Source organism: Panthera onca, chromosome B2 (genome assembly GCF_046562875.1).
Source record: "Panthera onca isolate mPanOnc1 chromosome B2, mPanOnc1 haplotype 2, whole genome shotgun sequence".
NCBI classification, from domain to species: domain Eukaryota; kingdom Metazoa; phylum Chordata; class Mammalia; order Carnivora; family Felidae; genus Panthera; species Panthera onca.
The window spans coordinates 40,611,663-40,638,730 of NC_138343.1; the positions used below are offsets into that span (position 1 = coordinate 40,611,663).

General features: G+C 40.3%; 1 protein-coding gene across 6 annotated transcripts in view; it reads left to right on the forward strand.

Moving 5' to 3' along the window:
• UBR2 (ubiquitin protein ligase E3 component n-recognin 2) overlaps window positions 1-25,607 on the forward strand; it is a 123,860-nt gene extending 98,253 nt beyond the window's left edge. For 4 of the 6 annotated variants that reach the window (XM_060614358.3, XM_060614357.3, XM_060614363.2 and 1 more), the window contains 15 exons: window positions 1,276-1,379; window positions 2,530-2,608; window positions 5,580-5,728; window positions 6,101-6,156; window positions 8,182-8,278; window positions 8,532-8,599; window positions 9,848-9,983; window positions 10,493-10,583; window positions 12,670-12,800; window positions 13,838-13,946; window positions 16,305-16,361; window positions 18,874-18,951; window positions 19,837-20,007; window positions 21,866-21,967; window positions 23,411-25,607. In XM_060614358.3, the coding sequence (XP_060470341.1) occupies window positions 1,276-1,379; window positions 2,530-2,608; window positions 5,580-5,728; window positions 6,101-6,156; window positions 8,182-8,278; window positions 8,532-8,599; window positions 9,848-9,983; window positions 10,493-10,583; window positions 12,670-12,800; window positions 13,838-13,946; window positions 16,305-16,361; window positions 18,874-18,951; window positions 19,837-20,007; window positions 21,866-21,967; window positions 23,411-23,552 (1,570 nt within the window). In that variant the 3' untranslated portion in view covers window positions 23,553-25,607. The remainder of the gene's footprint in view (window positions 1-1,275; window positions 1,380-2,529; window positions 2,609-5,579; window positions 5,729-6,100; window positions 6,157-8,181; window positions 8,279-8,531; window positions 8,600-9,847; window positions 9,984-10,492; window positions 10,584-12,669; window positions 12,801-13,837; window positions 13,947-16,304; window positions 16,362-18,873; window positions 18,952-19,836; window positions 20,008-21,865; window positions 21,968-23,410) is intronic. The other 2 variants (XM_060614361.3, XM_060614359.3) reach the window with 2 other exon arrangements.
• The last annotated feature ends 1,461 nt before the right edge of the window (window positions 25,608-27,068 follow it).

Genomic DNA, 27,068 nt, shown 5'->3' on the forward strand with positions numbered 1-27,068 from the left:
AGAAACGGGCCAACATTTTGTAGTTTCTTGGTCATCCATGTACATTATAGAAGGTATAAAATTCCTGTGTGTTTATGAAAACTGTCTCTTTTGTTTCTAGGAGCCTACTTTAAATATTTTCCTCATACTTTGCAAGAAATGCCCAGGAAATTGATAGGCAATAGAGGAACTGCTCAAATTGACTTTATTGACTACTCTAACAGTTAAATATAATTTTTTACAATCTTTTGGCTGACAGTACACCCTGAGGAGTTGGTCCGATAAATGCAAATCTACTAATGTATTAAAATGGAACATTTTTGTTATTTCATAATCTCTAAGGTTCTTCTTGTTAATAGAAGCGTTGGGCATTGTCATTTCAGATGTGAATTCAATACCGTCTGCTATTCAAATCTGGTTTTTATTTACCAGTTTAGAATTGTGCTGTCTACCTTACATCACAAATACTGATTCAAGTTTTGTGAATATGAATCAACTGTTAATTTCTGTGCTATGTGGATTCAATTCAAAATGAAGTTCTTTTCAATTTTAGGAATTCAAACTATGGTGTCTTAGTTTATGGTACCACAAAATCTTCTTAAAATGCTATTAGATTTGAGTGTAAGCTCCTACTTTTTAATCATAACAGAATATCATGGTGACCTAATCTGCCTTTGAACTGAAAAATTAATCATTATTAGATTAATGCACATAAAAAGAAAAAAATTACCTTTGTTGTGTTTTACCCATCCCATGAAGGTCAATTACAACGTAGTCATGAAGAACACAGGCTTTTTTGGAGTCTGATATACCTGGGTTTGAATGCCAGATCTGTCCTCTGTGTGGCCTTAGTCAAGTTTCATAGCTCTCAACCTCAATTTCCTCATCTGTAAAGTAGGGAAAATAATGTAACCTGTTTCATAAGATTATTGTGAGGATTAATTCTAATACTGTAAAATGCTTGTTAAGTTTCATATGTTAAACACTCAGTAAATACTAGTGGTGGTACTGTAATTGTGCTGTTTAAGAAATATTAGCAAATTCCAGTATTGTGAAAAAAGAAATTTTTGACAAATAGTGTTATTAGCATCATAGTGACAGATAATACATTTTCATTTCCATTGACAGGTAACTATTCTTATTTTTTTAAGGCAACAAATTTCCCCCTAGCTTTTTTTTTTTTTTTATTTGAAGTGTGTTTAAATTATTGGGTCCATGATCATTTAAAGAATCTTTTTGTGTCATAAACTAAGCAACAACAACAGAATACTAAACAGTCTGTATAATCTTTTCTAGCAGGTTAAATATTTCAGACCAACCAAAACTGACTCAGTGGATTAGAACAATATCTCAGCAAATAAAAGCATTACAGGTTCTTAGGAAAGAAGAAAGTACTCCTAGTAAGTTCTGATAACTTGCTTTCATTTTTCCCCTAAAGTCTGAGATTATTGGAAAATGTAGTTTCAGAAGAAACTATTTAAGAATATTTCATTTTGGGGCAACCTGGGTGGCTCAGTTGGTTAAGCGTCCGACTTCAGCTCAGGTCATGATCTCGCAGGTTGTGACTTTGAGCCCCGTGTTGGGCTCTGTGCCTAGAGCCTTCTTCGGATTCTGTGTCTCCCTCTCTCTCTGATCCTATCCCGCTCATGCTCTGTCTCTCTCTCTTTCTCTCTCTCTCTCAAAAATAAACATTGAGATAGCTTACAAAAAAAAAAAAAAAAAAGAATATTTTATTTTAAGTAGACTCCATGCCCAACATGGGGCTTGAACTCATGACCCTGAGATCAAGAGTCTCATGGCCTACCAGCTGAGCCAGCTAGGCACCCCTATTTAAGAATATTTTAAAAGTGAAACTTCTCATCTTAAAATTTGACTTATCCCCCCCCCCCTTTTTTTTAGAGTGAGAGCACATGAGCAGAATTGAGGGGCAGAGGGAGAGAGAGAGCGTGTGTGTGAGAATCTTAAGCAAGCTCCGTGCTTAGTGCAGATCCCGATGCAGGACTCAATCCCATGACCCCAGGGATCATGACCTGAGCTTACATCAAGAGTCGGACATTCAACATAAATACTTTTCACTTCTTCCCCCATTTTATTGAAGAGCTTCTGGGGGTGGGGAGTATAACTGAGTATTGCAGAGCCAGCTGTGGTTCTTGGTGGACTGACTCACTTTATTGTTGGCATTACCAAAGACCTCCCAAGTTTCATAAACATGTACTGCACTTAACGACCTGTGCGAAAGCCATCTGAGCAGAATTTATACCATTGGTTTTTATAGAAACAAAAACAACATACTCTCCTTACCTTCCCTAGCTGTGTTCTGGTGGCTATAATATTAGGAAAAGTGTAGTTGATCACAGAAGGTGCCTTGGTTAATCAACAATAGTATTTCTCATGCTCTGAATGTATCTCGTGCCAGTCTTTATTAATGGAAATTTTTCCTGTCATTTTTTAAATTTCTTTGACCTATATTCAGAATAAAACTTATGAGTAACATTTATAGAAATGCTATAGACTGATAAATAATAATGTAAAATGCTTATTTCTGTCTAGATACTGCTTCTTCAAAGAATTCAGAAAATCTAGATGAATTACAGCTTCCTGAAGGGTTTAGGCCTGATTTTCATCCTAAGTGAGTATATTATTTTATTTCTTTTAAATTTGTTCCACTTGAAGTGAAAAATATAGTGGTTAGAATATGATTTGTCAAGCTAGGGAGCAAAATATTATGGGACATTGATCTTGAAATCTGAGGTTTAAGCATTACATGATATTTATTGTGAGTTTATTGATAGAAACCAGTAAAGTGTAAATTCTGGAGCTAGACTGCTTGATTCAATTCCCAGCAGCACTACTTACAAGCTGGGTGACTTTTTTCAAATTGCTTGACTTCTGTGTACCTTAGTTTCCTCATCTGTAAAGTACAAGTACTAATATCTATCTCATAAGTGTTGTGACATAATACATGTAAAGCCACCTGGATGCTGTCCCTGGCATAGTAACTCAAGAAAAACAGTACTGCAGGAGTGTTGATGCATAGGGGCACTACTTGTACCCCAATGTTTATAGCAGCACTTTCAACAGTAGCCAAATTATGGAAAGAGCCTAAATGTCCACTAACTGACTAATGGGTAAAGAAGATGTCGTTTATATACACAATGGAATACTACTTGGCAATGAGAAAGAATGAAAACTGGCCATTTGTAGCAACATGGATGGAACTGGAGAGTGTTATGCTAAGTGAAATAAGTCAGGCAGAGAAAGACAGATACCATATGTTTTCACTCATATGTGGATCCTGAGAAACTTAACAGAAGACCATGGGGAAGGGCAAGGGGCAGGGAAGTTACCGAGAGGGAGGGAGGCAAACCAGAAGAGACTTAAATACTAAGAACAAACTCTGAGGGTTGATGGGCGGGGAAGGGGAAAGTGGGTGATGGGCATTGAGGAGGGCACCTGTTGGGATGAGCGCTGGGTGTTGTATGGAAACCAATTTGACAATAAATTATATAAAAATTTTTAAAAAATAAAACTTAAGACAACTAGTTTAGCTTTGAATAAACATATAATAAAGACACGTAAACTTGAAGAAAAAAAAACAGTACTAAAAAGCTTAAATAGAGAAAACATTATTTCTTTGCCTCCTACTTCCCCTACCCTCACCCCCATCGCCAGTCCTATGATTTGTTTGTTTCTTCCACCATTTACTTCCATATATCTAGTTAAAATGCGTAGTTGACTGATTCTTGATTGATCATTTTTAAGCAGTTTTCTTTCTGTTGCCTGGCAATTTAGAATTCATCTCTTACCTCTTCCCTGTCTACTGCTCTTCACCGGTGTCCAAGTAGAGTTATTTCATGATTTTTAGTTAAATCAGTTGGCAGTTTTACATTATAATTATTTCTACTGGTAGAAGATACGTGTTGTTATTTTATTTCCTTTCTTTTATATAATTGTCTCTTTCTGGTGGTTAATGATCACCTTATTTTTTTCATGTACTTGGTTTTCTATGTGTGTATTACTTCCCACCCCTACCCCCTACCCACAGTGTAATAGATCTGTCAAATGTCTAGCAGTAGCTTTTGTAACTGCTCAGGTGCATCAGATGATCTTCTATCCTAGAACTTCCTCCCCCCAGCCTACCCCCACCCCCTCCCGGAGCCTCTGTCTGCCTGCACTGATCAGGACAAGGCACAGCTGTCACCCTGAGACTTCCCCTGGCCATGCCCCTCTTAATTTACTCCCTTGTTTTGCATAGATGCACTCTCCAGCAGATTCCTAAGAAAGAGTGCCTGGGTATTAAATTTTCATGTCTGAAAATACACTTACTTATCCAGATGCTTAGTTTATGGCTAGGGTATAGAATTGTAGGTTAGAAGTAATTTTTCATCTAGATTTTGAAGGCATTGTTTTCTAAATTCTAGCCATCTGTCGAGAAATTAACATTATTCTAATTCCTGTTCCTTTGTAACTATGACTTCTGGAAACTGTTGGGATCTTCCCTTTAATTCCCAGTGCTCTAAAATTTCTCTGTGATGTTCCTTGGTATATGAATCTTTTTTTCACTCATTTTGCTTCATTTTCAGTAGACTCTGAAGATACATATCCTTCAGTTACGAGAATTGTTCTATATTTCTTAGACAATTTTCTCCTTTTGATTTTTCTGTTCTTTGAGATAGTCCTGCTGTTAGCTCTCTGTTGACCCTCTTGGACTGATCCTCTAAGAAATTTATCTTGCAAGTTTGCTGGTTTCTATACTGTCTTTGTTATCTGTGCATTCTTTTTTTTCTACCGGTTTGTTTTGGTTTATCTCTTTGGTCTTTGATTCTTTCCTTAAATGTTTACTGGTCCTCGGGTGACTATTCAAGAATAAGTCACTGAAAAGCTCATTGGATACCTGGTGGGCAGGTTGAAATTTGCTGACCTGTAAACTTCACAGTGAAATGATCAGGCCCCCACCAGTCTTTTGTGTGGGATCCCCAAATGCCAATGTGTAAAACGGCTTCCCCCTGAGGATTCTTCACTGGAGAAACTAAAATCTATGGCAGTGGGTATGCATTGCCAATGTGCTTATGATGGAGAAAGAGGTCAAGGGTCCTTTTTTAAGATTCAGTATGTAGACTTTCACCAAATACCTTGTTTTCAGCCCTGGGCCTCACCCCTGCCAACCACAATAAAGTATAACTCCTCTCACACAGGGATAGTTTGCATGTCTTTAATTCCTGCTTTGCACACACTATTTCTAAATAGTTTAAGTGGTTCAATTCCAACATAGCAAATGGCTGTTAAGAAACTAAACCATTTGAGGGGTGTCTGGGTGGCTCAGTCAGTTAAGCATCTGTCTCAGGTCATGATCTCATGGTTCGTGGGTTCGAGCCCTGTGTCATGCTTTTAACATGCTGATAGCTCAGAGCCTGGAGCCTACTTCAGATTCTGTGTCTCCCTCTCTCTCTGCCCCTCCCCCTGCTAGCACGCTATCTCTCTCTCTCTCTCTGTGTGTCTCTCAAAAATAAATAAACATTAAAAAAAAATAAAAAGAAACTAAACCATTTAATTAACGTGAGCACATTATTTTGAGCTAATTATATACATGTTCACTGCAGGAACCCCTATTCTGAGAGCATAAAAGAAATGCTAACAACATTTGGAACTGCTACTTACAAGGTGGGACTGAAGGTTCATCCCAATGAGGAGGATCCCCGTGTACCCATAATGTGTTGGGGTAGTTGTGCATACACCATCCAAAGCATAGGTAAGAGATTTATAGTTGTGTCTTGCTGTAAGTCACAAGTGTACGCTAAGATGCATTATGTGTAAGAGCCTGTATTTAAATGAGATGTTTAAAGTGGCAACAGCATGAAGAAACGGCATAAAGATTTCGAAGCAGGCAGTGTATACTGACAAACCATTAGACTGATAGTTTATAAATTAAGCACAGCAACAGAGAACTCATTTTGGTGGTGGTTATAGCTTCTTGTTGGTTGAGGGGTTGTGTTTTCATTTTTACTTTTTCATCCAGAGTTAATTCTTGTGAAACGACTTAAAGATTTCACAACCTGACAATATCGTGCTTTCAAACATGCATAACATCAGATTTATCATCTTAACCATTTTTAATCCACAGAAAGAATTTTAAGTGATGAAGATAAACCATTATTTGGTCCTTTGCCTTGCAGACTGGTGAGTTTTTGGTTTACTCAGTGCACGGAGTGGGGGAGTGGGAATTCAGTGGTTCTGCTTGTCTGTAATCTGAAGAACTTGAACTGGTTGTTTAAGGATAGGTTCACTTCTTTCATAGTAAAACCCATTTTTTAATTTTTTTTTTAGTACGTTTATCTTATTTTTTTTTCAATATATGAAGTTTATTGTCAAATTGGTTTCCATACAACACCCAGTGCTCATCCCAAAAGGTACCCTCCTCAATACCCATCACCCACCCTCCCCTCCCTCCCACCTCCCATCAACCCTCAGTTTGTTCTCAGTTTTTAAGAGTCTCTTAAAACCCATTTCTTTATAATGATACAAGAATTCTTTATGATTTTCTTTTAAACAGAGTTGAGCTCTTTTCATCCAGAGATCTTAGTTAAATACATGAAAAGTGGGAAAAAACTAAAAACCATTCTAGTTCTTGAATTTTTAATGCTGTAATTAGAAATATAAAACAGAACACACCCTCTACCACATTTGACTGCCTTTTATGAGCAACATGTAAATAAGTACAGATTAATGTCAAAACAGTATAGTTAATGCTGAGAAAGGTGAGGAAGGAATATACAAAGCTTGCTTATTTTTACTGTGTAGTTAGTATCACTGCCAGCTATTCAAGTTTAAAATCATAAAACTGCCCTTAAGAACAAAATCATATCAATTTATTCATGTAGTCCACCTGGGGAGATTAAAAAATGCCTAGGCTCTACATGGGTCAATTAAATTAGAGTCTCTGGAGAGACTCTGGAGAGTCTTCACCTCTGCTACAGTGCCCTCAGCAGACTCCTCCTCTTTATGATGGCTCTTCAAGCTTTGGCTTCCCTGGGAAACCTCAGAGCCATGCTCTGTGAGTGGGATATCCCTCTTCTGTGGTACTGCCTCCTTCAGTTGTCTCTTCCCCCTTTCCTTCCCCTTCCTCTCTAGTCCCCCACACACACACATTCCTCCCCCTCCAGCCAGGGCTGTAGCTCCTTGAGTGCAGGAGGAGTGGGGTGAGTTTTCATTTTAAGATCCTCAAAACCAAGACTAATGCATAACAGGTCCTCAATACCTGTTGAACCAAACAGCATTACAAAAAAATTAGAAAATAGAGAATGAAGCAGGAAAAAAACTATCAACACACCACTTGTCTTTTTCATTAGTGTGTCTAAACTTGATTAATTTTGTTCCAGCTGTATTCTGCACTTCACATCAAGAATTTTCTCATTGCTGCTGCCTAGTCCCCCTAACAGTTTTTGATGGTTGCAGACACCTTGATTTGTTACATCCATCTTCTTGCCCATAGTCTTCCCAGTATTTAGAGGATTTCCCACATTTTCCAGCATCTCTTTAGAATAAATATAGAGAAATACTGCATCACATTCTTGAGAGTCTTTGTTGTTTACTATTTGTTTTGATGCATGTATCCTTTTCCATAGAGAACCAGCAGCTTGGTTGTAAGGAGGTAGCTTTGGTTTATTCTGCATACAATTAGATATTCCCCATTCCATTCATTCCATGTTAGAGACAGGTCATTACAGATGTCACGGATTCTGTGCCATACCAGCTAGAACGATCCTAGAGAGATCTCATGTGAATCCAGCTTTGCTTTGACTAGCTGTGCTTTGAACTAGGATTCCTGAAAGGAGAGAATTATAGTTGACCCTTGACAACATGGGTTTGAACTGAACAGGTTCACTTATATATGGTTTTTTAACATACATACGTACGTATACACATACATATACAGTATATATATATATATATACGTATAAACACATACAAAATGTGTATATAACACATACAGAAATGTGTTAATCAACTGTTTATGTTATCAGTAAGGCTTCTAGTCAACAGTAGGCTATTAGTTGTTAAGTTTTGGGACAGTGACAAGTTATATGCAGGTTTCAACTATGGGGGGAACGTGGTTCAACTCCCCCAATCCCCACATTGTTCAAGGGATCAAACGTACTTCATATGCTGGCTTCTTTGTTAATTGCATCTGTCTCTTTATTTCAGGATGACTGTCTTAGGTCACTAACAAGGTTTGCTGCAGCACATTGGACAGTGGCATCACTTTCAGTGGTTCAGAGACACTTTTGTAAACTTTTTGCATGTGAGTATTAACATGTGTACCATATATGTTACAGTAATTTCTCATCTGTGATTTCATTTTTGGTGGTGCAACTTTCTCCATTATGAAAAATATTTTGGTAATACTGTTTGCCTTATGTACAAGTTCCAGCTTATAAGTTCATATATATCTTATAAAGAGATGAATATAAACTAGGGTATATGCATTTTAAAAATAATGTAATGCTTATGTTGGCATATGAGGTGTGCTAATGTATTTTTCTTTAACCATTTAGCATTGGTGCCAGATGACAGCCATGGAGACCTTCCATGCATATTAGATATCGACATGTTTCATTTGTTGGTGAGTATCTTGTGACTTGTGTTTGAAGTTCTTTATCTTACTATATAATTATATCTTAGATTTGGTGAGTAGTGTAAAGGCAGACAGGAGAAGTTGTCATCTGTCATTCTTACTACTTCTGAGTATAATTCTTTTCCAAAAGAAAATGTTAAGGAATGTAGTTGAGAGGCTTGACCTCTCTTATTTTGCTTTGTAACTGAGGTCAGTAATTTGACCTCGTTATGTTTTTAACCTATAAAGAAATAGAAGTAACACTAGTAATGTAAGGTCAGGCTGCTGCTGACCCATACAGTGTTTTGGGGCAGATGAATCCTGTGGTCACGTTACTTAGCAACAGACAGCCCTTTTTTGTGATTTAAGGAGAGCTATTTCTTCTGAGCAGGTGCAGTCTAGTACCGAGGCACACCACTAGCCAAGCAGTGGGTGGCTCACTTTCAGCCCCACCTCAACTGGGTCCCCTTACATGGGACACTGAGTGCACCCCCACACATAGCAACCCCACGTGCTGTCCCCTTAACCTTTTGGGGCATCAGATTCTGAACCTTTAAGTTGGTTAGTACCTATCTCATATGATTGTGTCCGAACTCAATGGAAGGAGCAATGTGAAGAGCCTAGAACAAGGTGTCCCTAGTAATTGTTAGCCATTGTTACTGTTTCCATTGCTCCTGTGAAGACCACCACCACTAGCACCACTCGTCTGGGCAGCAGGAGGCTAACAAGAGAACTAGCATCTACTGTACCTGACCGTTTTCACATCCATTCTCAGCCCTTATATCCTTACTGCTGTGGTATTAAAAACATATATATGTTATCTCTAGTTTACCTGCAGGGAAACTGAGGCTCAAGGTGTTATCTAAAAAGCTCATAAAAAGAGCTGGGATTCATATCTAGATTTTTGTATATCTCAAATCCGTGTTTTTTTCCACTACTTACTCCCTAGAAAGATTTCAAGTGTTACCTTTATTACTACTAATAAGGTCGGTATTAGGGAATCACTGGGCCTGTGAAATGATGGTGCTTGTGAAGAGCCTATTAGTCTGTATGTCATTTCATTTCGCCAGTCCCAGTGGAATTTCTAAGATGTGTACCCTTTAAGAACAACGATTTCTGCCGGGGGGGGGGGGGGGGGGGGGGCGGGTTGCGGGTGCAGGGGGCTGAGCTCTGAAGGGGATCATGTTAAGAAACTGGAAATGTCTTCAGCCATGGAAGGAAAGGTGACCTGTCTGACCATCGGCATCTGGTATCTAGGTGGGCTTGGTGCTCGCTTTCCCCGCGTTGCAGTGTCAGGATTTTTCTGGGATCGGCCTTGGCACTGGAGACCTTCACATTTTCCATCTGGTCACTATGGCACACATCGTACAGATCTTACTTACCTCGTGTACAGGTAACTCCTCTTTGTCAGATTCTTGAAGGAGGAAGTACTTGAGCTTTCTCGATTAAACAGAAAAAAGAAGAGGAAGAGGTGCCTCGGTGAGAATAATGCGTAGATTATAATTAGGCTACTTCTTTTTGCTGTTCACCCTCATGGGGAAAGTTTTCAAACAAATTCCTTTCTCCTATTAAAATCCCCTAGCAATGTGACTGTTTTCACTTACTCTTTATTTCATAAGTTTAGCTAATAGTTGAGTGCCACAGAATTGTTTAGCTGATTTTACTCACAGCCTGCTGCCTGGCACGCTGAAGTACATCGGCTTCCTCTCCTAAAGCCTACTGGCTCCTCGTCAGGACGGAGAGTGACGCTGCTCACACCCGAGGGATTAAAGTTCTTTGTATTTTGTGCACAGATTTTCATGTATGTGTTAAGTGCATGAATATATGTGAGTGCTGAAATAATGCGGTCATTCATCCGTTTAATAAGCAGATACGGAGTACTGATATTTCCATATGTTTCAGAAGAGAATGGCATGGAACAAGAAAATCCTGCCGGTGAAGAAGAATCAGCAGTTCTTGCTTTGTATAAAACACTGCACCAGTGCACAGGAAGGTGAGGTCATAATCCTTACATGATAACAGTTCCCCAAATATGAGTAGGTGATAGCATGAAAACGGAATTCATTTGTTAAAAAAAGGGAAATTGCTGCCTGTTGACATGTTTAAAAGAGAAGATGAAGAAGTGAACCCCAGGACTTCTAAAATTTTTTTTTTTACTTTTTTTTTTTTTTTAATGTTTATTTTTGAGAGAGAGTGCGAGCCGGGGAGGGGCAGAGAGAGAGACAGAGACAGAGAGAGAGAGAGGGGCACAGAATCTGAAGCAGGCTCCAGGCTCTGGGCTGTCAGCACAGAGCCCAATGCGGGGCTCAAACCCACGAACCATGAGATCGTGACCTGAGCCGAAGTCGGACGCTTAACCAACTGAGCCATCCAGGCACCCCAAGAAATTTTAATATACTAATGTAATTGGAAGTCACTGAGAAAGGAGTAACATGCAGAGCTTCCCACATGTATTTGGCCACGGAACCTTCTTTTGCTCAGAGGATCTGGCAAAGTACTATTCTAAAGTATATGTTGTCTTGTTAGGAATTTTATTTTATTTTTTTAAATGTTTATTGTTGAGAGAGACCAAGCGAGCGGGGGAGGTGCAGAGAGAGGGAGACACAGAATCTGAAGCAGGCTCCAGGCTCCCAGCTGTCAGCACAGAGCCTGACGCAGGGCTTGAACTCACCACGAGATCATGACCTGAGCCGAAGTTGGACGCTTAACCAAGTGAGCCACCCAGGCACCCCAGATATTTTTAAACTAATATGTAGGACTGGCCAGAGTGCAAGGGAATTATTAGAAATCCACGTATTGTTGGAGTCATTGTGACTTGTTACAGCAGTTTCCTTAGCTTTTTAACAGTGTCTGTTAAACAGGTCATAATCTCATGGTTTGTGAGCTTGAGCCCCACATCAGGCTCACTACTGTCAGCACAGAGCCCGCTTCAGATCCTCTGTCCCCCTCTCTCTGCCCCTCCCCTGCTTGCATATGTGCGTGCGCGCTCTCTCTCTCTCTCTCTCTCTCTCTCTCTCTCTGAAAAATAAAATAAACACTAAAAAAAATGTATGCCAAGGACCCTGATGTTTATTCTTGGACTGAGTTATCCCATTTCTGAGAATACATGCTAATAATGTATTATGAGAATAATGCTAATAATTCAACATATAGAAAAACCTATAGGCGGGGCGCCTGGGTGGCTCAGTTGGTTAAGTGACCGATTTCAGCTCAGGTCATGATCTCACCGTTCGTGGGTTCGAGCCCCTTGTTGGGCTCTGTGCTGACACCTGAGAGCCTGGAGCCTGCTTCAGATTCTGTGTCTCCCTCTCTCTCTGCCCCTCCCCTGCTCACACTCTGTGTCTCTCTGTCTCTCAATAATAAATAAACATAAAAAAAAAAAAGAAAAAAGAAAAACCTATAGGCATAAAGATGTACACTCTGATATTGTTATATTAGCAAAGAATTTAAAGCAATTGCAGTGTTTGCTTGCAGAGGAATAATTTGCTGTAGGTTATGTATTCCAGAATATTACAATTCTAAAAACAGTTATGGTTTATGATGTTCTGAAAAACAAGCTAATTTTAAATTTTATATGTTACAGTTAGAGCTATGTAAGACATAAATGAGTGTGAAAATAGTTTGCCAGAATGATAGTGTTGATAAAAGGTTCTAGAATAGTGGATAGTTTTTTATTTCAGGTATTCTGTCTATATAGCTATATTACTTTCATAAAAATTTTTTTAATGTTTATTTATTTTGAGAGAGAGCACAAGCAGGGAAGGGGCAGAGACAAAGAGAGAGAATCCTAAGCAGGCTCTCACTGTCAGCACGGAGCCAATGCAGGCCTCGATCTCACAAACATCAAGAGTCAGACGCTTAACTAACTGAGCCACCCAGGCGCCCCTACTTTTATAAATTTTAATAACAGCATTGGAGGCTATAGCATTATTTATACCAGACATCCTGTAATGGGGCTGCCCACTTTTTTAAGCCTCTGTTCCACTGATGCCAAATAGCAGTTGTCCCTGTTCTCATACTGTTCCAAAACTAAAATGACCTTTTCTCATTAGGTTTCCCAATTATTTTTCTCTTTTTAGTGCCTTGAGAGAAACACCGTCTGGCTGGCATCTGTGGAGGAATGTCAGAAATGGAATCATGCCATTCCTGAAGTGTTCTGCTTTGTTTTTTCATTACTTAAATGGAGTTCCTTCCCCACCTGAAATTCAAGGTAATTTCTACTTTCTTTCAAAGTGTGAGAAAGGTATGTAGTCTTTCACTCCAGCAGTTTATAATTAAGGTGCCTTATCAAAATGAAAACTTAGAACGTAGCTAATTGACTGTGGTGATGTGCACCATTATAGAATAAAAATGCATACTTATGTATAGGTCTGATTTTATTTGGATCTCAGTAAGTGTACTATTTTTGTACATTATTTTGTCCTATTTTTGTACATTTACGTGTACAATACATTCGTTTGGCTTTCAGATGTTAAAATGTTCAATTTTATGTTACTTGTAACCTGGGTTCTTCAGATAATAAAAGAGGAAAACTCACAACGTCAAATGTTTCTTGACTTGAAATGTGTGGCATTAATGTTCAGAATACCCCTAATTACGCATATGTGATTTTAATGTAGGAATTCATTTGCTATTTTCAGTTGATTCCTATGTTCTGTTTTGATTCATTTCACAAAAGTGTAGTACAAAGGCAGACTTGAAGTTTATGGTCTTTGTACCTCATAGTGCCTGGCGCAGGCCCTGGGGAGCCTCACGTAAGGCTGCCCTCTCAAAGTCCGTTGACCAGCAGCTTCGTCCAATGAATAGTCTAGACTTCCTAATCATTTGCAGCGATGATTAAAGACAGTGCTTAAATCCATCTCTCATGATGAAATCATCTCCTGTTTCTGCACCGCTTTCTACTTTTCCAGAGCACCCGTGTGTTATGACTGTCACTTAATGCTCACACATAACCCCAGTGAGGTAGATCGTGCTGGTCACCATTTTGCAAACGGCAAAACTGAGTTACCAAGAAATGGTGACCAGTTTGGCGTGGGAGTTGTCTGGCTCCACTCTCAGCTGTGTCATTTCCTGTGGACCCCTTCCACGTGCCCTCTTGTGAACTTCTACCAGTTATGTATCTAGTAAATTCAAACTCTTTCATCGTGCCCTTTTTTTTTTTTTTTTTTAAGCTCTGCTCTTGTTTACTCTCCTACAGGATCTACTCTTAGTTGTTATATGCATCACTCTTTTCTTCTCCATTTGCAGTTTCTGGAACAAGCCATTTTGAACATTTGTGTAACTACCTTTCCCTGCCAAACAACCTCATTTGCCTTTTTCAAGAAAACAATGAGATAACAAAATTACTGATTGAAAGGTAATGATTACACACTCTTCTTCCATTAGATTGAGTAGTTCTAAGGAAACAAACTTAGATTTATCACATATTACAAAATTCTCAGATAGTGAGCCTGTGTGATCGATCAGTCTGTGTGATTTATTCTATAATGATTCTATAATGATTAGGCCTTCTTAGTTAACAATTTACCTTTGTGGTTAGGTTTTTGCCAAGCTAGTGAACAGCATAAGCAGATTTGTTTAGAAGGAGAGTAGTGGCAGAAATGTTTATTTCCTTATATTAACTTACTTGTTAAGGATTCTGTCGTGTAGATTTTTGGAACTGAAAAACCTTGAGGGTTATCTAGTCTAGTACCCTCACTTTATATTCGAGAAAATTGAAGTCTAGAGAAAGTTACTTGTCAATCATGTCAAGTTAGTTAAGATGAAAATTTGGCTCTTTTACCCATAGAATGGGAAATATTGGCAAGTCATATATCTGATACAGGATTAGTATCAGAATGTATGAATATATGGCCAGAATTCTTACATCCCAACAAAAAAGCAACTACCCATTTTTTTAATGTTTATTTATTTATTTTGAGAGAGAGCACGAGCCAGGGAGGGGCAGAGAGAAAGAGAGAGAGTCCCAAGCAGGCTCCGTACTGTCAGCATGGAGCCCGACCCAGGGCTCGAACCCACAAACTGTGAGACCATGACCTGAGCCCAAATCAAGAGTTGGACACTCAACAGACTGAGCCACTCAGGTGCTCCAGAGCAACTACCCATTTAAATAGAAGCAAAGGAGTTCTCCAGAGAAGATACACAAATGGCCAATTAAGCACACAAAAACATGCTCAACAGCACTAGTCATTATGGAAACACAAAAAAGAACCACAGTGAGGTACTACTTCACAACTATTAGGATGGCTATAATCAGAAGGCAGACAACAATAACACATGTTGATTGGCGAGGATGTCAATAAATTGAAATCCATGTGCATTGCTGATAGGAATAGAAAATAGCACAGCTGCTCTGGAAAATAATATGGCAGTTCCTCAAAGAGTTAAACATAGAATTATCATATGATCCAACAATTTAACTTCTAGGTATATATTGCAAAAGAATTTCAAACAAAGACTCAAATAGATACTTGTACAACCATGTTCAGAGCAGCATTATTCTTGGGAGACAAAAGGTAGAGCAACCTAATTGTCCAACAACAGATGAGTAGGTAAATAATATGTAGTTTACATACAGTGAAATATTACTCAGCTTAAAAAGGAAGGAAATTCTGACTCCTACTATAACATGGATGAATTCATCTTAAAAACATGCTAAGTGAAAGAAGCCAGTCACAAAAGAAAAAATACTGTGTGTTTCCACTTATATGAGGTATCTACAGTAGTCAAATTCGTAGAGACAGAAAATAGAATGGTGGCTGCCAGAGGCTGGAAGAAGGGAGGAACAGGCTAGTGTTTAACAAATACAGAATTTCAGGATGCCTGGGTGGCTCAGTCAGTTAAGTGTCTGACTTCGGCTCAGGTCATGATCTCGTGGTCCGTGAGTTCGAGCCCCATGTCAGGCTCTGTGCTGACAGCTCAGAGCCTGGAGCCTGTTTCAGATTCTGTGTCTCCCTCTCTCTGACCCTCCCCCGTTCATGCTCTGTCTCTCTCTGCCTCAAAAATAAATAAATGTTAAAAAATAAAACAAAATAAAATAAAATAAATAAAATAACAAATATAGAATTTCATTTGGAAAAGTTGAAAAAGTTCTGGAGATGAGGCTCCTGGGTGGCTCAGTCGATTAAGCATCCAACTCTTAATTTCCGCTGAGGTCACAGTTCATGAGTTCACACCCCTCACCAGACTCTGTGGTGACAGCATGGAGCCTACTTGGGATTCTCTGTTTTCCTCTCTCTCTGCTTATCTCTGTCTCTCTCTAAATAAGTAAATAAACATTTAAAAAAAAAGTTCTAGAGATGAATGGTAGTGATGGTTGCCCAATAATGTGAATGTACTTAATGCCATAGACTTGTACACTTAAAAATGGTTAAAATGGTAAGTTTTATGTCATGTATATTTTGCCATAATTTAAAAAGAATTTAATAGGAGTATTCTAACTCCAAATACTAAAAGGTTGTCGTTAATTCATACTGGTTTTTCCAGAGTGTCTCAAATTAGTGGGGTGATAGTTAGGCTTTTAGAAAATCACAGGTCATATTCTTCTGATTTTAGAAGTTGAAGCAAAATGTGTATTCCTCCAAGCTTCTTTTGATGCAGTAGATATATTAAGGCAAAAAGGTTTATTTTTCTCTTACTGGATTTAGAGAGGAAAAAATTCTAGTTCTAACCCTTCAAAAGTTAAGTGTTTTTTTTTTTTCTATTTACTTTGAAGTTGGTGTCATCACATTGAAGTTAAAAGATATCTAGAAGGTGAAAGAGATGCTATAAGGTAAGTTAAAGATTATCAAAGATTGGGGGCGCCTGGGTGGCTCAGTCGGTTAAGCATCCAACTCTTGATTTCGGCTCAGGACATGATCTCACAGTTGGTGAGTTCGAGCCCCTCGTCGGGCTCTGTGCTGAGAGCACAGAGCCTGCTTGGGATTCTCTCTCTCTCTCTTTGCCCCTCCCTCCCTCCCTCTCTCTCTCGCTCAAAAAAAAAAGAAGATTATCAAAGACTTGGTTGGGTGGTGAGAGGTAGGCAACAAGCAGGTTGTAAGTGTGCCATTCCTTTAAAATTGACCTCCCAGACCTTTATAAAGTAATTCCAGGAGGTAGAACATCCTGCTTTCATACTTTTTTCTTCTTAGTCTAACGAGAGTTTATAAAAGAATCAGATTTATGAGGAGCGCCTGGGTGGCTCATTCGGTTGAGCATCCAGCTCTTGATTTCAGCTCAAGTCATGATCCCAGGGTTGTTGAGATTGGGCTCTGTGCTGAGCATGAAGCCTGCTTAGGATTCTCTCTCTGTCTCTCTCTCTGTCTCTCTCTCTCTCTCTCTCTCTTTCTCTCTCTGTCTCTCTGTCTCTCTCTCCCCTTCTGCCCCTTTCCCCTGCTCCCATGCATGCTTTCTCTCCCTCTCATTAAAAAAAAAAAAAAAAAAAATCAGAATTATGAATATAAGTATAGTGCATTATTCTTGGCAGAAGAAACAAATAGCAAAGTTACTGTGTTTTAGAATGTTAGCTTTTTTAAAAATGTAGGTCCTGATGCACCTGAGTGGCTCAGTTGGTTGAGTATCCAACTTCAGCTTGAGTCATCATTTCACGGTTCGCAAGTTCGAGCCCCACATCAGGCTTGCTCCTGTCAGCCTGTCGGCACAGAGCCTCCTTGGATCCTCTTTCCCCCTCTCTCTGCTCCTCCCGCACTTGCACTCTCCCAAAAACTAAATATTAAAGTAAATAAGATAAAAATTAAAATGTAGCTCCTTTTCCAAGTTTTTGTTAGCTTTGTTTTTCCCTTTTATTATGGAAAATTTTAAACTATCCAAAAGTATGAAGAATAATATGAGGCTCCACATTCCTGTCACTCAGCTTTAGTGATTATCAAATCATGCCTTTTTTTTTCTTCATTCACTTTTTTTAACCCCCTTCATTCCTTTTTGACATTAGCACTATTTTGATTCCATAGTAAAGTGTGCTATCCTGGGTGATGACAAATGTATTTCACCTGTTAATCTCTCCTTGGTTCTGTTGTATACATCATCCATAAAAATCAGAAAGCCAGAGGAGATTGGCTGTTCTATTTCTTTGATATTATAAATAGCCTGTCCCAAATCTAGAGATGATAGCACCCTAATTTTAATAGGTTGAGCCATGTGGAATTCTGATTGTTATAAGTCAAAAATGGTTGAATATCGCCAGTTTCATATGGTTCAACCCTACTGTCATGTGGGACAGTAGTTCTCTACTTGAAGTATACATCATAATAACTTTGGGAACTTTTTACTCAGGCCTAGAGGTGCCTGGCTGACTCAGTCGGTAGAGCATGAGACTCTTAATCTTGGGGTCATGAGTCCAAGCCCCACATTAGGTATAAAGATTACTTAAAAATTTTTAAATCTTAAAATAAAAATACCCAGGCTCCTACCTACCAAATCCAGTTTCTCTAAAGTTGACATGTGTGTCTCCCCAAAATTCCCCCCAGGTGACTCTGGAGTAAGATCTGTCTCAGTAACTCCCCCCCGGCTGTCTGTCCCTGCAGTAGGGACAGAAGGGGCAGGCCATGTCGCACAGTGTGTGCTGGGCATAGGTGAGCACTGAGAGCAGGTCCTCACATACCAGTTGGATTTGGATCTTTTACCTGAATTAACTTGTCACAGAACCACCAGGGCCTGGTATCGCTAAAGAAAGTCTGTGTTTTCTACTGCCTTCTCTCCTCCAACTCATTTCTGCCTCAAGATCACCCTTAGTAAGCATATCTTTTGTGTCTTACCCTGAATTGTATGGTTGGGCTCTCCATTACTGTGCTGTTTCCTTAGAAGCCCAGGGAGGAGTGTCTTCCCTTCCTTCTCAGAGCTCCCACATTCTCACTTTAATGGGGCAGGTACTAAGTACTGTCTGCTACCTCGATAATGTATTCTGAGCTCTTCAAGTAAAAATGTAAACCCTAGGGCCCTGTGTTATTTAAGAGGGCCTTTTTAGGGGCACCTGGCTGGCTCAGTGGGAGAGCATGGGACTCTTGATCTCGGGGTTGTGAGTTCAAACCCCATGTTGGGTGTAGAGCTTACCTAAAAAAAACAAAAGATAATAATAATAAAGACACTGCATCAAAAAAACCGAGTGCCGTTTTAATTTCTGACTATGGCTTCTCATACCACTCATGCCACTGTGGTAACACCCAGTCACCCAGATTCAGTGTTCATTTTTTTTTTTTTTTTTAACTAAGAGTTACCTGTCATTGTTATAATAGGACTTCTAACTTGTTTTTTATGTGTTTTTGTTGGTGTGTTTTGTTTTGTTTTAGCTATCCAAGAGAATCCAACAAATTAATAGACCTTCCAGAGGATTACAGCAGCCTCATTAATCAAGCATCTAATTTCTCGTAAGTTCTGATATTCAAGTGTTGAGCCTTTCCTACCATTGGAAGCACTCACTTCTCTACACAGAATTTAAGGGATTTTGTTGTTGTTCAGCCTCGTTTGGGTAGGGGAATTATAACGTTGGTTAGAGTTTTACCCTGCCCGACTTGTAACAGCATCATTCCAGCACGCTCCAGAATAAGATACGAGAAACGGGGCAGTGGGGGACAAAATGTCACTACGGGTTATCTAAATAACCATTTACACTTTAATAAGAGCCCTTGGTAATGTTTTTAAATGTTTGACATAGAAGCAGTATAAATAATAATCCATAGTATGAAAAATGGAACGTTACCTAGACGGTTGAAGCTGCCTTGTGTATTTCTCCCCTGGTGCTTCCTCCTCCCCTCACAGAGATCTACTGTCCTCCCAAGGTGTTGAGCCTTCCTGTGCATGTACACGTTAGCCGCAAATGTTTATATTCCCAAGCAGCATATATTTATTTCACATGTTCTAGGCTTTAAAATGGCACTCTACTGTATATACTCTATAGTTTTTGTCACTCAGCAAACTTCGTTAAGAGTTTTTATACATTCGACATACATAACTTATAATTCATCACTTCTCCCTCTTGTGTAGTATTTCATCACAGGATAGCAGAATTTACATGTTTTTTTCTCCTATTGATTTTACTTACCGCTTCTCCAATTGTTGATAGATTATTTCCCATCCATGGTTTTTGCGTGAGGTGTTCCCAATTTTAGAAATAAATTTGCCTGGGCCATAGAATATAGGCCTCTTTAGCTCTACTTGATATTGCAAAATTTTTCTGGGATGGCTTTACCACCGTCAGCTCTTTAACCACTCTTTGTTAGAGCAATGACTTGAGCGCTTTCTGTCCCATGGAGGTGCCCCAAATCAGGTGGTGATAAGAGCAGAGCCCCCACTCTGTGCCTTGTGTGTGGAACTCTGCTGTGCTCCCAGAGCTACTGCTGTCAGACGGAACTGGAAGGGGAAGACGTGGGAGCCTGCACCGCTCACACCTACTCCTGTGGTTCTGGGGTGGGCATCTTCCTCAGGTGAGGCCCGCTGGGCACTTTTTCCTTCGCATCTGCCATGGTATATGAATGTTGAGGGACAGCACAAGAAACTACTGTGTTGCAAAGAATTTTGAGACTGCTGTTCTCCTGTGTTTTACTCATTCGAGGAACAGGGGAGCTTCCTCTCGTCACAGCTCATATTTGGCTCATGCTGTCTCTTTGCTGCTGCTTCCATGGTCATCCTTCCCACCTCCATGACAATTCAGTTCTGCTTTCTTTGTGCCTCATTCTAATGTGAAACTGTCCTTGATTTTCTGCCCAAATCCAATCAGAATTACTTCCCTTGTTTCCTTATGGCTTGGGATCCATACATATCGCTGGCTGATGTATATACTGTTGACCCTTGAACAACACGGTTTGGAACTGTATGCAAGTCCACTTATATGTCAGTTTTTTTCAGTAAATACAGTACTGTAAATGTATTTTATCTTCTTTCTGAGTTTCTTCATAACTGATAACATCTTTTCTCTAGCTTGCTTTGTTGTAAGAAAACAGTAAATAATACATAAAACATGCAAGATGTGTGTTAGTCATTGTCTATGTTATCGGTAAAGCTTCCAGTCAACAATGAACTATTAGTAGTTAAATTTTGGGGGAGTCAGAGCTTATACACAGATATTCAACTGCACGGGGAGGTTGGCACCCCTAACCACCGTGTTGTTCTAGGGTCAACGATGGTTGTATATATTAGACAATATACAGCCAATACTTATTCGTGACTACTGTGTAGTGGGCTTTGAGAATGCAGTAGTCAGCAAGACAGACAAAAATCTCTGCCTTTGTGGAGCTCATTTTCTAGTGTGGGAGATAGAAAATAAATAAGGCTGATACGAATTTAGAAAGTGATACACTCAGAGGACAAAAAGTAAAGCAAGGAGAGAAATATGAGATGGCAGACGAGGAGTTGGATTTTTAGTTAGGGAACCAGGGAAGGTTCCCTGAGAAGGTGACTTTTGAATAAACACCGAAAGAAGTAGGAAGAAAACTCTAGGCAGGAATAGCAATTGCAAAATTACTGGGAAATGTGCCTGCTGTGTTCAGGAAACAGCAATGAGGCTAGTGTCGCTGGAGAAGTGTGCACAAGGGGAAGTATTGTGGGGCCTGCTATGTCCTGGTGACATACCAGAGTCAGATGGAAGCCAGTTCAGGGTTTGAAGGAGAGAAGTGACATGAGTGTGAGCTCCCCTGGGGCATAGATTATATCTGTATCTTAGGTATCTTAGTCCCCTGGTACCTGACAACTTCTTACACATGACAGGTTCTCAATAAACGTTGAATTGAGCTGAATTATTAATACACAAAAAAGGTCAGGCAAACCTCTCAAAGGGTTGGGGAGATCCATTTTTAAATAGCCCTTAGGAGAAATATAAAAGTAGCATTTTCTCTTCTCTGGCATATTTCAAAATTCTTTTGGTCATGTACAGTGTTGCGTTGTGTTTCAAGTCAACCTAATTCAGAATGTTTTTGTACATTTTTTCAATGAATAGTTTCTTCATAATAGCTGTTAAAATAACAGTCACTATTTTATGCTTAGAAGTTAATGATCTTTCTCACACTTAATTTTTTAAATGCTAGTGTTATATGAGTCATCGATTCCTAACCCAAAATGTCCCTTGCTGTATTGCCTTACAATGCAATCGTTACTGGTTACAATACAATCAGTTTAATTACTTTTAAAACTTGGGTGGATGTGTTGATACTTTAAGTGTCTCTGCTATAAATGCTGTTTCTTCTCTTCCAGCACTAGTGTTGTTTATTTTTATAAGACTCGAGTCCATTAGGAACTGAATCCAGACATCCGTTACTAATCTAGAATGTATAAACGGTCTCTCTACAGAGTACGGGAATGTCAGGTGCTATTTTTAGCTGGCAAAACCAAAGGCTGTTTTTATTCTCCTCCTTACCTTGATGACTATGGGGAGACTGACCAGGGACTCAGGTAAGGGCCCATGCTGGGGGGCTGGGTTGGCTGACCCTGGGCCTCCAGAGCCTTCAGTACCTGGTGAATGTGGTAGGCCTGAGTGAGGTCTGCCTGCCAACAGCCCAGGGGCTGTAGACCTTCTGTTCTGGTGGAGGTGGACTCTTCCAAGGAGGGCACCCTGGCTGCCTCGCTCGCCATTACCTTTCCCAGCCCTCAGAATTTCATCATGGCCATCAGAATAGACAAGAGGAAAGAATAGGAGAGAGTACAACTTTTTCCATTTATCACCCCAGAGAACCGTTGAAATGGCCATGTGGCATCCACAGCATCAGAACACTGTGGCGATAGCCTGTTGTGACTTGTGTGGCTTTGTATGAGGAGACCCAGTGTTGTTCAGGTGATATAAAAGAGCAAATCTTAATTGATGAGAGATGTGTGTGGGGCTGGCTCTCGGTAGAGCATGGAACTTGACCTCAGGGTTGTGAGTTCAAGCCCCACATTGGGCTTGGAGCCTACTTTAAGAGAGAGAGAGAGAGAGAGAGAGAGAGAGATGCGCTTATCTTATTAAGAGCCTGGGAACAAAGAGAACATACAAAACAAGACAACAGTATATGAGGCTTAATCACTTCTCCTCTGGCTGCTTCTATTATATCATAAGAAAATGCTAATGACACTTCCCTCAAGCACTATAAAAGAACTTCTTTCAGACCATCTTTTCGCCCAGAGGAGGTGAAAGTCTTAACCTAGACAGAACCATCCAGCCTTGGGGCGGAGGAAATGAACGCCTGGAAACCAAAGCAAGAGAAGTAGGGGGCTGCTCCGGGCGCTCAGCTGCAAGGTTACCTGCATATGCCACCTGGTGCTGGTTCTCCTGTTGCCCCAAGGAGCGTGGGCTCATACGATAAAGAGCCCTGGTTAGCGAGTGAGAGGACCGGTGTGCCCTGAAGCAGGAGCAAAGGCCACCAGCATGAACTCACCAAAACCTTTGCTTTGGGTAAATTAGACCCAGAAATTATTCACATTTGGCTGCTTTGCTTATTAGACTCTGGCTGAAAGACAGCACTCCGGGGAACATTTTTACCCTTGCAATTTTCCTCCCATTCCCTCCCCTGCCTCCTCCCTTCTTACTTAACATTTTAGCAGCAAAGTAGATGATGAATGGGTAGTTTTAGCTTCTCCCCCTACACCCTCCTGCCCAGGCCCACCCTCCCTTCCCTCACCCCAGTCTGAGTTAAGTGTAGCTCGCATGCGTTTTTCCTCTTCTTTTCGGCACTTACTCCCTTCAGATGCTCCTAGCCAGCCTTCAGAGCTAATGTGTTATTAGCCACGGTCTCATGCAGAACAGGAATTTTGCAGAGGATCTTAAACCAGTACTTGTAACTGTTCCTAAATCAGGAAAGGTTGGGGTGTAATAGATGAATAAACAGAATGCATCCTGAGTGACGTGCGTCTTCCTTCTAGACGGGGAAATCCTTTACACTTGTGCAAAGAGCGATTTAAGAAGATTCAGAAGCTTTGGCACCAACACAGTATCACGGAGGAAATTGGACATGCACAGGAAGCAAATCAGACACTGGTTGGCATCGACTGGCAGCATTTATAATTACTTCACTACCAAAAACAGAAACTTGGAGTTTTATAACCCAGTTGGCTTTTCAAGAAAGAGAATAGGAAATAAATTCTACTGAATTTGGAAATCAATTCTTTATTTAAGCTTTCCTTCCTAGTTTTGTTTTCATAGTTTCTGGCTCCAGGGACTGATGAAAATCACCTTCCATCAGCGGATTTTCTTGCACTGTTTGCTGTGTCCCTCAAACGTAACTGCTTGAGTTTTAGGATCCAGCGAGAAGCACTCTCTTCCCCAGCTGGGCACGACCCTTTGTGGGCATGTGACTGTGTTTGACCATTCCCAGTAGTCTGAGCCATGTTACATTACTGATCACAAGGAACTCCAGGCCTGAAGCTGATTCGACAGCGGCAGGAAAAAGTCTCTGTGGTCTCTCGGGGTCACACTTCTTGGTCCCTTTCAGTGACTCTCACCACTGGGATTGGGTCGCTGTCCCCTCCGCTGACGGGACCCTACCTCTAAGAGCAAAGCAGTGGATCTTGAAAGCGGCAATCCCTTGTCTCCATCGCTGTGAGCGGGTTGGGGCATGTGTGCACCTGTGGGACGAAGGGGAGAGGCATTTGCTTCGTATGCTGGGTGGTTTTCAGGGCTATAGAAGTTGGGTTTTTTTGTTACATGGTTTTTGGGTTTTTGTTTTTTGTTTTTGGCAAGACTTTTGGCTTTGAGAGAAAAACTCATTTTAAAGGGCTTTTTGAAACCTTAGAATATCCTAATTTTTCAGACAATATATTCCCATTTCTAAGACTAAACCGAGAGATTGTATGCATCCTGAATCAAACACTAGGAGAAAAAATTAGAACTCGGTGTTTTGAGGTTTCCCTACCCCTTCCAGCATTTCCTGGAATAGATGAACTGCTGTTTACCTGCTGGCTCACTTAGTACATTCCTGGGACAGCCTGTGTGCCCAGGCTTTTTATTATTTTTAAACATTATTGTTCTTACTAAGAGGTGCCTTCCCAGAATGATAGCCACTTAGTAAAATAGCTTTTAACTCTTAATACTACACAGCCACTCTCGTTTGATACATGTGTGCTGAGAGCTTGAATATCCACGGAGAGTGATGGCAGATTTAGTGGAGGAATACATTCTGAGCCTCTCCGAGGTGGGGCTAAGGGACAAATGAATCATAAGAGGGTCTTGGATTTTTTTAGCCAGTGAAAGTAACCCTTTCACTCAGTCCGTTTTGAATTGCATCTAAAAGTTCTGTTCCACTCAGCTTTGCATACACTGCAGTAAACCCAGGAGGAAGATCAGGATTCCAGACTTTAGGCTAAAATAAGTGGGAATGCAGAAGCCACATTCACTGCTTCTTCCACGGTAGTGTGTGGCAGGAACCCATCCTCTGAAAGGATGACCTTAACCCTTTTTGCTTGGGACTGGCTCACCCAGCTGAGAGGAGGACCAACAGGAAGAAAATCCAACTTAGGACCCAGCACTCTCCCCCGTTTTCTGGCCTTCTGTTCATAAGATCTGAGGCTGTGGATGGCACAATGATTTTAATGTTTATTTTGGCCTTTTTCACATCCCCATTCCTTTAGCGTTAAGTCCAGCTTCTTTTGGCTTTTCTCCATATCTTCACCAAGCTTAAAGTAAGTCCAGGTTCCCTCTCTGTAAATGGATTATAAACATTTTTACCAAATCATAACAATACTCTGGCTTTCAGGAATGACTTCATAGAAGTCTGTTGTTAGCAGAGGGTGTCCCTGGATTTCATTCTCTGAGAATGTCAGGGAGTCTGATGAATTTACATGAAACAGCAACACACGCACCCTTCCAGTTTCTGGTGTGTGCATCATTAAGCTAATTGTCTTCCCTACCTAATGAATCATCTTAGTTTTTATGATTTTTTCCGCATGTATTATGTTTATTGTAGAAATGTTTATATAACATCCTTTCCATATCAGGGAAAATCATATCTGTTTAATAAATTGGCCATAACTTTAATATCTGTGGACATCTTGTAAAATTTGGAATGTATCATATGTAAAAAGTTTAAAGATATCCAAATAAATGCTTTAGGTGTTGACATTACTTTGAGTCTGCCTACATTTTCTTTGTTTTGTTTCGCACACTTAAATGCCATGGAAATGTTCCCCATGTCACCTTGCTACAAATAAAGTGGAACATCTTTATTAGCTTGAAAATTAAGAGGCTTATATTATTAGTGTCAGTTATGGCCATTAGCCAAACCAACTTGACCTTACCAGAGAAAGCTGGATCATCATTTCAGCTGATTAAGCTTCATATTCATTGGCTGCAACAGCTCGTGAACTTCTGAACCATTTTGAACCTCGAATCACTGGGGAAACAGAGCACTCAAAGTCTCTTCCAGGTATATGACCTGTCTTCAGGTTTATACTCTTCTTGCTCTTTCTTCCCTGGTAATCTTCAGGTCCTTGTTCTCACACACTCCCCAGACATTCTCTGCTTATGAGAGACACGTGGAGGAAGGAAGCTATGTCCTTAATTTGCAGGAGAGTCATTGCCTACAAGAACTCTGCTGTGCTTTTCAAAATCCTCTTAAAACAGAAGGCACAAACTAAGAAAGCAAGGTTTCCATGTGTTCTCCCTGTCTTCTAGCTTTTAATGCTGCTCCCAGCTTACTCTCTTCCCTGGTCCAAATGTCAGCAGTTCCAAGGGTCAGTAAGCCCTCTGACACACTCCTTGCTCTGTCCTTATTCTTGTTTCTTTTAAGTCAAGTGTATTAAGGTATTTTACAAATAGTAAAATTCATCCTTTTTAATGGACAGTTTTATGTATTTTAACAAAGGCATACAACTACTGCTATCAAACAGAACAGTTTTGTCTGCCCAGGACGTTCCCTCAAGCCCCTTTTGTGGTCACCTTCTTCCCCGGTCCTGACCCCCAGACAACCACTAATCTTCCTGTCCCTTTGTTTTGCCTCTTCCAGAATGTCCTATAAATATGTATCACATGTAGCCTTTTGAGCCTGGCATTTCTAAGAAGACTAATGCATTGGAGAGTCATCCGTGTTCCTTATGGTTGCTGAGCGGTGTTCCACTGTGCAGATGTTTATGCAGTTATCAGGTGTGAAGGACATTTGGGCGGTTTTTGGTGATTATGAAAAAAATGAAAACGTTATTGTGCAGGTTTTTGTGTGAAACTACATTTCCATTCCCCTTGGGTAAATAGCTAGGAATTTTCTCCTTCTGTCTTAACCTGCTGTATTCCGTCTTTGCACAACATTCTCTAACTTTGCTGTTTATATTCATCCTCTGTTTGGAAGGACAAAACACCATCAGAAGTTAAAAGACTAATGTTTCCCCCTCCTTCAAGCAAATCTCCTGTCCACTGAGGACCAGGAAGGCATCCCTCTCCCCCTGGTCTTCCATACCATTCGCCCCCACATTCCTGTCCCTAACACACGGTGCTGCTGGCTGGCCACCCTGTCATCGGGAGCCGTGTTCTCCTCTAGTAGCAAGTCAGAGACCCGAGTTGTCTTGGTCTCCCTTCCCTCCCCCACTCGGCCCT